This window comes from Meles meles, chromosome 21 (assembly GCF_922984935.1).
Source record: "Meles meles chromosome 21, mMelMel3.1 paternal haplotype, whole genome shotgun sequence".
Taxonomy (NCBI): domain Eukaryota; kingdom Metazoa; phylum Chordata; class Mammalia; order Carnivora; family Mustelidae; genus Meles; species Meles meles.
Genome location: NC_060086.1, coordinates 26,395,134 through 26,406,500, shown reverse-complemented (window position 1 = coordinate 26,406,500; position 11,367 = coordinate 26,395,134). Strand labels below are relative to the sequence as shown.

At 51.1% G+C, this 11,367-nt stretch overlaps 1 protein-coding gene across 1 annotated transcript in view; it reads right to left on the bottom strand.

Annotated features, from left to right (window-relative positions):
* Positions 1-492: 492 nt before the first annotated feature.
* The window catches only part of CACNG3 (calcium voltage-gated channel auxiliary subunit gamma 3), an 83,733-nt gene continuing 72,858 nt past the window's right edge, over positions 493-11,367 (bottom strand). Inside the window, exons 3-4 of the mRNA XM_045993682.1 lie at positions 7,104-7,244; positions 493-1,580 (exon numbers count right to left, since the gene is read on the bottom strand). Of these exons, the coding sequence (XP_045849638.1) occupies positions 1,069-1,580; positions 7,104-7,244 (653 nt within the window). The 3' untranslated portion in view covers positions 493-1,068. The remainder of the gene's footprint in view (positions 1,581-7,103; positions 7,245-11,367) is intronic.

Below are 11,367 nucleotides of genomic sequence, written 5' to 3'. Positions count from 1 at the left end.
GTTTTTGGTTACAGCAGCCCAAGCTGACTCCGATAATGCTCACGCTGCTGAGAACGCATCCAAACACTAAAACTGCATATATCAGTTCTTCACCACGGGCGACTCATTTCACACGGGGCACTCGACGGGAGCCTCACAGCTGTGTGGAGGAGGGCGCTATACCGTGTTCCATTTTACAGGTGAGAGGACCGAGGCCTGAAGGCGAGGTGGACTCGTCCCAGCTCCTAGAGCTCCTGGGAGCCAGGGCCAGATTTTTTGGGAACAGACTCTTGCCACCAGCTGGCCTCCAGGGATTCAGGTGAGGGGCTGGCCCACTCTGACACTGGCGGGGGCACCTTGCTGGTCTCAAGGTGGGGACCGAGTGGTGGGGAATCTTCCCGGTGGTTAGATGAGCAAAGCTCCGCTTCCAACACAGAGGTGAGCCAGTCCCATGGGGTAGGCGGCCAGTCTGCGCAGGAAGTGGCCGGAAGAAACAGAACACCCCCAGCTTGGTTGGTTACAACAAGGCAAAACCTTTAATAACATGGGTGCTTATTACATCAGCTGCTTTGGGGGCTCTGACATCTTGAATTCTGGTCATGTTTTTCTAACACGTAAAGGTGAATGCCTCCCTCGGGGCCACCTGAGCGGTTGGTGTCCCGAGGACTTGTGTGAGTGGGCAGTGGGGACAGTTGCACGCGCCTGGGGACTCGGGGATCCACCCCCCCCTCCCCCAGCCACCACCAGTGACTTTGAGTAAAGTCCTCTTCCAAGGAGGGAAGAATGTGCAGGTCCTTCCAGTAAAGAAGGAAGAGAGGAAAACATCTGGCACAGATACACAGAAAGAGAAGTGACTTCATGGGATGGCCTTGAAAATTTGGGAAGATGGGGTGGGGCGGGACGGTGGGGGAGGTGGGTTAGGACCCGGGGGGCCAGGGGCTGAGTGTGGGAGAGGGCTGAGTCCATTTGGTTTCATTCTTTGTAAAAAGTAATACCATCACGAGGACCATGCCATGCAACCTCAAAGCTGCCTCTGTGCGTTGCCCCCAGGCTGTGCTGGGGCCGGAGGCCAGAGGGCAGAGGTCAAGTTCAGACGGGCGTGGTGCGCCTGTTGGCCGGATTGTTATGCAGCGACTCTTTGAACTCTTTGGGCGTGGAGTTGTGGAACTGTAGAAAAGCGTGGTCCCGGTCAGAATTGAGGAGGGTCCCCATGGTGATCTTTGAGGGGTCCCGGGAGAGCGTGAACATGGAGATGTCAGTGGAAGGGATGGTGTGGAAGCCTTTGCTGATAGGGGACAGGTCTCGGGATCTGGGCTCCGTGGAGCGGGAACTTGACCGCCTCCGGAATCTATACCTGTAAGGTGGAAGGCGGGCAAAGGTAGATTTCTTCAGGAGCTCCGAGTGGGATTTGGCACGTAGCTGCTGATGTTTTTCGATATAGATGTGCACAGCCACGACTCCCACAATTTCTGCGATGATGAAAGAAAAGGCCCCGAAATAAAAGGACCAGCCGTAGGAGTAGCTCTTTTTGGAGTCACGCTGCCCAGGGTCTCCAGCATTGGCTGATATATAAACTATGATGCCGATGATGTTGCTTAACCCTAAGAGAGGGGAAGAGAAAAAGACACCTTTTGTACACGCCGGAGGTAACTGTCGTTTGAGCCTTGAAGGATTTGTAGAAAATGTGGAGGGAACAAGGAGGCAAGGAGAATGGGTTTATGGCTGGGAAATGCAAACCCTGGGCCTTTCTTGCATGGTGTGTCCCTTGGGAAATGGGGATGGGGCTGCCCGGTCCCGGGTGGCATGTGTTTAGCTACAGAATACATCCTATTCTGATAGCAAGTGTGGGCAGGCTCAGGATGCTGTGTTTTCCCTGACAAGCCATTCATTCCACCAAAACCTAATTTTTGTGGGGCACCTTGGTGGCTCAGGTGTCAAGCACCTGACTTTGGCTGAGGTCATGATCCCAGGCTCCTGGGATTGAGCCCCACATGGGGCTCTCTGCTCAGCTGGAAGCCTGCTTCTTCCTCTCCCAGTCCCCGGGCTTATGTTCTCTCTCTCACTGTCTCTCTGTCAAATAAATAAGTAAAATCTTAAAAAACAAACACCCCCCCCAAACAAAAAAACCCTCTTTGGCACTAAATCATGAGGATGCTAAAAGGAGGGAGATACAGGTCCCTGCTCCTGAGTTCCTCCATTAGTAGGAGAGACGGAAACATAAACGCAATTAGAGCAAAATACAGGAAGGGCTCAGCCAGAAATGCGTGTAAAACAGTTCAGAAGCAAAGGGAGGCGGGCCAGGTAAGCCCCTGGGGTTTGAAGACAAGGGGACCTTGCATTGGGTTGCGCAGGTTGACAGAAGGGGATGGCGAATGGCCTGCTAGGGTTTTCACTGGGCTGACGAGGAGGTTGGTGGCATCTTGAGCTAAAATAAGAGGCAGCAAAGATAACAGGCTTAGAGAGAGGGGAGATGTGAACATGTTGGTCACACGTGCTTAAGGAGGGTCCAAATGCAGCTGTCCAGTGGACGTAGATGGGTCTGCCTCTGCAGTGTGGGGAGCTAGTGAACCCAAGGGGCAGGGAGAGTAGCTTCCTAAGTCTTTTCATCTGCACAGGATAGGATAGTGCTTTAGACTAGCTGTCATTTGAGCATCAGGAATTGGGGACCATGCAGCCGCTGTCCCCAGCAGGCAAGGTGTGCAGACGGCGCCCCCCAGGTGCTAATGGAGAGGCGCTGGAAATGGTCACCTGGAGGTAAACTGATTCTCTAGGGAGTGGTAAGAAAACAACAGAACCCGAGGGCCCAGGGGTGTGATCATCTCTGACCGCCTTTCTCACATTATTTTTTTTTAAAGATTTTATTTATTTGGGGCACCTGGGTGGCTCAGTGGGTTAAAGTCTCTACCTTCGGCTCAGGTCATGATCCCAGGGTCCTGGGATTGAGCCTCGCATCGGGCTCTCTGCTCAGAAGGAAGCCTGCTTCCCTTCCTCTCTCTCTGCCTGCCTCTCTGCCTACTTGTGAACTCAGTCTGTCAAATAAATAAATAAAAATCTTTAAAAAAAAATATTTATTTATTTATTTATTTATTTAGAGAGTGCCAGTGAGTGGGGGGAGGGGGGAGCAGATGGAGAGAGAGAGTCTCAAGCAGACTCCTCGCTGAGCACCGAGGTCTCAAGAGTCTGATGTGGGGCTCGATCCCACGTCCCTGGATCATGACCTGAGCCCCGACACCAAGAGTTGGGACACCCCACCTTTCTCACATTATTGTCCCAAAGGTGGAATGTCTCTTTTTGTCTCTTTGCTTCAACGGCCTCATCTAGGCCTTGATGCCAACAATGACTCAGGGAGGTTGGTGTATCAGCTGGTACCTCCTTGTCTCCAAATTTAGGTGATGCTAAATGGGGACTGGCCCTCGTTACAGTTCCTAGCACCAGCTGGTAAATAACCATATCCAGTGGCCGTCTGTGCTCCATCTCTGGTCCTTACGGCCCCAGACTCTTCCTGGGGGGCCCCCAAGATCTCCCTACAGTCCAGCAACTAGAAGGTTAAAGCTGGGCCGTTCTGACTCACTGGGGCACATGTATTAAGGGGAGTGAGTATTTGACTATGATCTCTGGCCTGCTCCATCTAGGACTTGCTTCTAGAAGGTGGTGGGGGCGGGGTGGGGTGGTCTGCTTCTGCCCTGTCTCCTCTTGGCCTCACCCGTGCAGGCATCCAGCAGGTCGGCTGTGAGTTCTAATCACTGAGCTATTTCTAAATATGGGGGTTGACACAGACAGCCGTATGTCAGGCTGCAGGAAACCACAGGATGAAAAACTGCTCCTCTGTCTGGAGTGTCAACTCGGCTTGAAGATGAGTAGGGAAGACACATTCTTTTATATTAAAATGAACACGGATATAATAAGGAGGAGAGAGCAGAATTCACATGAATTTTTAAGTGTAAACGGGAGACAGACTTCAAAGACATTTCAGCTCCCTGAAGACTGCTTCTGGTGATGCCCCCCTACCCTACCCTCCACTCCCCAGGGCCATTTTTTTTTTTTCCTTCTCTGCTAGCAGGTGAAGTTTGGTGGCAAAGTTTGGGAAGCCCCCAAAGGAAGTCTCGATGGGGTGAGAGGAGGGGGAGCAATTTAAAGAGAGACTTAGATGTCAGACCAGGTGAAAGGAGGCGGGGCGGGGGTGGAGCACCTGGATGGCTCAGCTTAACGGTTAAAGCCACTGCCTTCGGCTCGGGTCATGATCCCAGAGTCCTGGGATCGAGCCCCGCATCGGGCTTTCTGCTCAGCGGGGAGCCTGCTTCCCCCTCTCTCTCTGCCTGCCTCTCTGCCTACTTGTGATCTCTGTCTGTCAAATAAATAAATAAAATCTTTAAAAAAAAATAAAGGAGGCAGGGGGTGAAGGGGGTTGCCATTTACTTATAGGGAACTTCCCATGCATGAGGCACTGGGCAAAGTCTTAATATGCACCATCTCAAGTATTGCAACAGACCTGCTATAAAAAAAATTAACCCTCTTTTAAAGTTAGTTTATTTATTAGTGATCTCTGCACCCAACGTGGGATTCGAACTCACGACCCCCACATCAAGAGCCACATGCTCTTCCTTCTGAGCTAGCCAGGCACCCCTGACCCTCTTTCCTAGATGGGGAAACTGAGCCCAGAGAAGGTACATCACTTCTCACGTTGACAGTGCTAGGACATGGTAGAGGTGGAATTTGAACCCAGCACCATCGCTTGGCCATGGTGGATTTAGATTTCAGGAACAAATTTTAGGAAGGACGAGAGGTGGGTGGGCAATCCCCCGGACTCCCAGCTCCTTGAGGGCAGCTCTACCTTGGTCTCATGCATTGTGATGGCCTCATGTCCTCGCTGAGAGTCTGACTGGAGTGAGTGTGCAGTGCAGATGTATAAAATGAGAAAGTGAATGGTGTTGGCGTGAGAATTCAGCAGCGCAACGTCTCATGCCTCAGCTACTACGTATAAGCAGTGAGACTGTGTAAGGCGCTGTTCTAGGCAGTTTATGGATACCAGCTCATGTCTGCCTCTTAAGAGCTTCAAGAGGTCGGGCATTATTACCCCCACTTTTCAGACAGGGAAACGGAGTCACAGAGACGTTAAGAGACTTGTGCAAGTTTTCACAGCTGGGAAGTAGCAGAGCCAAGATTGGCAGCACGCAGCCTGGCTTCAGAGCCCTCACTCTTGAGCATTATGCATGGTGCCTGCCCGGTACTAGGTGTTCAATAAAAGTTCTTGATTGCTTGCCCCAAGCCACAAATCCTTAGAATAGCTGAGCAAGAAAGAGCCTTAGAGAGTGTGGGCTCTTCTGAAACTTCCATTTTATAGGTGGAAAAGCTGAGGCTTTTCAGGTTCCTTGGGGGAGATGGGGGCATCCAGGAATAGACCCCAAGCTTCTCGCCTCCCCTCAGGGCTTTCACCACTGCCCTGCCTGTTTCGCGGTTCCCATGTGTCCCGTCCACCTGCCATCTCTCACAGTACCCCTCGTGAGAAAAAATGTTGCTGGTGACACACTCTTTCCTGACAATCCCCTTGGGGGACAAAATAATGATCTGTACTGGAAACCGAAATGTCAGCACAATCCATTTCCCTCCAGGTGGGTCAGAGCCCAGGGGGTCTGGATGGGCCACCAGTGACTAGAAAGTGCCTCAAAACCACACAAAGCCCTGGGTTTGCCGGTCGTTACCATCAGTCTGCACACAGCGTGGTCAGGGGAAACGGCCACCTTTGGGCTGACCACACCCCCATGGCAAGATGGCGGCTCCCTCCCTGGTCTGTTGCTGGAGTTGGTGTCCAGAGACTCAGAGCTGGATGCAGTCCAGCTTCCTCGTTTCCCAGAAGGGGACACAGTGGGGGGAAGAAATGGGAGCAAGGTCTTAGAGAGGAGCAGGACGCTGGGCCTCAGACTTTGGAACTATATTCTTACTGCTTTTCCAGGACTAGAAAATGATATTGAGGTGCCCCAGCTGGCTCAGTTGGAAGACCACACAACTCTTGATCTTGGGGTTGTGAGTTCGAGCCCCATGCTGGTTGTAGAGATCACTAAAAAAATAAATATGTAAACTAAAAATATAAATAAATAAAAATATTGTGCTTCTTATGCTCAGCCTCCTTCCAACAACACCATGAAGTAGGTACTATTATTAGTTAGGGAGGGGATGTAAACCCAGGGGGAAGAGAACACGGGGTGGGTGGAGGAGGGAGGAAAGAGAAGGCACTGCAGGGGACCCCTTCCTGAACTAAGACGGTCTCTCATCCCTCTTGCCACCTTCTGGTCAGGCCAGCTACTGATTGTGAAGTCTTCCTGGAGAGCGTCTGGGTCTGCTGGCTTTCTACCTTGCTCCCAGAGACGCCTTGAACAATATGAGAATCTGAGCCCTTGGAACGCTGACATGTCTCAAACAGCCGGAGCCATATGTGAGTATGTCCCAGCGAACAGAAGGCTGGACCCTGTTAAAATAAGCTGAGCCAAGCTGAGCTAGTCACATTACACACACATGTCCTCTGTGTGTGAACATAGACAGTTGACTCTTGAACAATACGGACTTAGGGGCGCTGACCACCCCCCCACAGTCAGAAATCTGTGTTTAACTTTTGACTTTCCAAAAACGGAACTGCTAATTGCCTACTGTTGACTGGAAGCCTACCCAGACACAGTCCGTTAACACGTACTTGGTATGTCCTATGTCTTCTATACTGTATTCTTACAAGAAAGTAAACCAGAGAAATGAAAATGTCATTAAGGAAATCCTAAGGGAGGGAAAACACATTTATACTACCGTACAGATCTGTCGAAAAGTCTCGGTATCAGTGGACCCCCGCGGTTCAAACCCGAGTCTTTCCAGGGTCACACACGCTCTCTTACTAACCAGCCTCTCTCTCCCTCTGCTGACCCTTCTCCCCTATCTCCTCGTGCCTTTTCGTCATGCCCCTGCTAGCGTGTCAGCGCCTTTGGTTCTCATGAAAGTCTCTGGCTCCTCACACTTAACACAAGTCGAGTATTTTCTCTCCCTTTCCTTGCACGGAACCCCGAATAGCACTGCTTTGTCCTCATGGGCCTGGCTTGGGTTGGGTGACTGGGAGGATGTCCGGGCTGGGGCCAGCTGCTCACCTGCAGAGACGAAAAAGATGCCCGCGCTGAGGATGACATTGTGTCTGCTTCGGTGGAACTCGCTGGCTGCCACGCAGAGCCCGCCAAAGAACAGCAGTGTGACGCTGAGGATGGGGAAGACGCTGGAGGCCCTCACAGCCCCTGCAGAGAGAAGGGGGGACGGTTCCAACTGCGTCCCTGCCGGCCCCAGGCTCCACCCACCCTGGGGCATGCGGTGCCCAGGGGGAGAATAGCACATAAGCAGGACAGGACATGCTTCCAACATGGGCGTCAGACTAGCATGGTTGCTGAGGGCCCTGTGCTTGCGGGTAGGGCTCTGCGGTCACCATCCTGAAGTTCTTAATCATTTTATCTTTGAATGGAGTGTGTGTGTTTGAGTTGGCGTCACACTCAGCATGGAGCCCAATGCGGGGCTTGAACTCACGACCCTGAGATTAAGACCTGAGCTGAGATCAAGAGTTGGACGGTCAACCACACAGGCGCCCCTCAAGTTATGTTTTAGAAGTGAAGTCTGATGGGGAAACGGGGCATGCGGTGGGGGCTTGGAGCCTTGACTCACAGGGGATCCCACCACCCGTCAGCTCTCTACCTCCCCATTCCCCCGGAGACGGGACCTTAGCTGCCCATTCTCCTGCCCCAACCAGAGATCACTGCTAGCTTTCATTCCTGGTGGGGGCTGGGCCTGAGCAAAGGAAGAACCAGGGTTAGGTGTAAACCCCAGGCACACAAAGCGATGCATTCCCCCCATTGAGTGTCTCTGTGCCCCCCACCCTGGGGGGTAGTTTGACATGAAATAGCAAATAAAGGACACCATGACCCATCAAGAGAGAGAGAACAGAAGAAAAGAAAAAGCATTTTTGCCTGTGTTTTGAATGAGGAACCTGGGGTTTTCATTTGCACTGGACCCCGCCAATGATGGTACCAGCCCCGTATCCAAAGATTCCCCTCAGATCACATGCTGTTCACCAAAATGCAGAATCTTTCCCGGCACACACCTACATCTGCGTCGCACTGGCTCTGGCAATCCTCACTTAGTACCCACTCAGTCACCGAAGGAACAAATGAGTTCACTTATTCACTCAACAATGTCACGGTGCACCTACTAAATGCACTTGTGCTGGGCTGGGTCCTGGGGTCCCTAAGGTTCGAGGGAGGGATTCTTTGGGAGGGGGGCCTCAGTATGCCCCCAACCACTATAAAGGTGGGGGTCCCAGTATTCACCCAACTGGTATAAAGGTATTTCCTTCTATGTACAGACCAGAATATACCAGTTGAACAAATTCCGTGTTCATTAGTGTACGTAAGAACAGGGATCCCTAGCCTCGTGGGATCCCAAGTCAGCTGAGTTGACGGGTTGGAACAGCTGCCTAATTTGCAGGACCCAGTGCAAAATGAAAAGGCAAGGCCTCTTGTTCCAAAATTATGAAAAATGTCAAGATAGGAACAGGAGAGCGCTGAACACTGTGGGGCTCTTGGAAGGGCGAGCTCTTGGGGTCACAAGGGCCATGGAAGCCAGACGAGAGCTGGCTGGGGCCAGGGTGGTAGGCTGGAGGTGGTGAGAAGCTGTGGGACTGAGGATATGGTTCTAAGGTCTGGTGGGCGGTGGGAGACAGAGCAGCTGAGGACCATGCCTATGTCTGGCGCTCGGCTGCTGAGCCCCTGGTGCCACCCAGAATGCCCCAGGGCATGAGAAGGTGCAGCAGGGGGGAGGACGCAGCAGGAAGGGTCACGAGGTCATTTTTGGCCTTGGGGATTTCAAAGCTGAAAGTTCCAGGCTTTCAATCCCCGTATTTGTGGCAACACACCTCCCGCTGTTTCTGTTCCCCACTGCACTGAGGGGCTTACGTGCCAACCGCCAGGTGGTTTTTACAACATGATGACTGGTGTTTTATTCGGTCTCATGGAAAAAGTTTTCTGGAAGTTTGCTTGCTGAGTTAGCCAAGGGGGTGGCCTCGGAGGGGTGATGGAGAAATGGGGGGAGAGTCTGAGGGCACACAGTGTTGATGTTCTCTTAAGGAGAAGAAAATGGAAAGTTCTTGCTTTTGCTTAAAGACAGCCACCCCAAATCACCCAGTGTTGGGATCTGGGCAGACCCGGGGCCTGATAACAGCGTCCCTCCCATTCTTCTGCTTCCATGGTCAAGTTTTGGGAAAGGCTGGGCCCCCTGCTTCCTTTAGTCCTCAGGTCAGGGGGTAACCCCAGGGAGGGGGCTCTGGGGTCCTTACTGGGCACACGAGCCCGACCGTGGGCATAGCTTCTTTATAACTTCTCAGTATTTACGCATATGACCTACGGGTTTCCATTTGGACCCTCAGCCCAGGGCCCTACAAATAGGGTTGATCCTGCCTCAGTGGTTTCAAACAAACTTTAACGTGAACAAACCTTTAAAGTGTTCATTTGCATTGTGTATTGACAGGAATTGCTTGAATATTCGATGGGATAAGTTCAATTGATTAAAAGAGTAGTTTCAAAAAAATTTTTTGGTAAATATGATTATGTCCAAAGGAAATAATTATGGACGTTTGACGCTATTGAACTGCATTGGTTATTAAAGCACAGATTTGAAATGGGTGGCTGTGAGATTTGTGACTGTGGCTGAAGTAGCCCTGTGGCAACCAACGGGTGGCCAGACCCCACTGTTTAGCCCACAGATGAGATACGTGGTTGCAGGTGTCTGCCTCAGGACATTTGCTTCTACCATTTTCTCCGAGTCAGGGTTATCTACTCTACTTTCTTTTAAACCCGAGGGCATATGGTGGGTTCAAAACAAAAAGGTTTTACTGTCTTTCCCCCTTTGTCCCCGCCTTCCTTCCCTTACCATTTCCCTACCCCCAACTACCTGGGGGTATGTTGTGGTCTTAACCGTTTGTTGCAGTGTAATTCTACCATGGGCATAGGAGGAGGACCTGGCCAAGTCACAGCTATATTATGGGGAGTCTCTTGTCCGTAGGTCTTGTGGTCTAGTGAGCCTTATGCTCTATGGTGAAGCTGTAACCTGTCCCAAAAGCACTCGAGAACAAGGAAATAGCAGAAAAATCAGTACATGAGTCCCAGTCCCACGATGGGGCCGTCACAGCAGGAATGGCCCCTCACACATTGGAGCGGTCTGGAGAGCCCCGCGGGAATGTGCCCTGGCTCTGCATGCTGGGGTCAGGGATTCCAAAATTCCTCACAGGACACCTGTGTGCTCGTAGAGGTTTCTCGTAGAGGCTTCCCCTGAATCTTAGCCTGGTTCTGTGGCTAATGGTGAAGCAGGGGTGGACTGTGGGAGGGGCGAGGACCTTACCTTCCCCGAGGGGAGCAAAGTATTTTGTTGGAAAAGCAATCCACCTCAGGGAAGCTGAAAATCTGAAGCTGAAAAACTGAAATCCGTTCGGGGAGCTGTGAAACAGAAGTTACAACTCTGTTTCACCTCCAGCGGGGCAAACATCACACTGTTTCATTAAAGCAGGAAGGAAAAACAAAGAAATGATGGGAGCTCAGTAGAACCCCACCGGAGATGACTTTAAAGCTATTCTTCGGAGGAGGTCCAAGCACAGAGCTCCATCTCTAAGCAGGCCCTGTGTTCCCATACCAAGTTGTTCTGAGCTGCTGGCACAAATCCTAGTAGGCATTTGGGGAAACCCTAGTAGCTGCATAAGGACTGGAAAAGGAAATGGTGTGTTTAGGTTTCAAAAATTAGCTGAAAACTGACTTTCTTAATTGACCCTGCTATAATAACTACATAACTAACATTGTTACATGATTCAGGGCTCATTCATCTGCAGACTAACAGGTGTGAGCACGACCACAAATGGTTCTAATTTTAAAAACCACTCTTCCTGAGCTACAAGTTACAAACATAATCTTGCGTAGGACAATTTCTTAAAGTCTTTATTTATAATAACGGTTTAAAAAGGGGCAAACTTTACAGTTAACATTCCTTAGTAATAGCTTATTCAACACCTTTGAAATTCCCCTTTGAGTGAACTTGACACGCATTCTTGTTGAAGTTACATTTAGATCACGTGAAGTGTCCAAGTCCCCTTGGGTCTGGATCAACGGCAGGTGCAGATCTGGCCCCGGACTGTGTTAGTGCTTGTCCGCTGCAACAGAGAGGGGCTGGCCTATATTGCTTCACTGACGCCACGCAGGGCCCCGGGCTGAGCATAATGCACGTGAGCTCATTTAATTTTCACGAGCCTGTCACATCGATGATGCTATCATCTCCATTTCTGACTGGAGAAGGATAGTTGGCAGACGGAAAGGTAAAGCAGTGCACTCA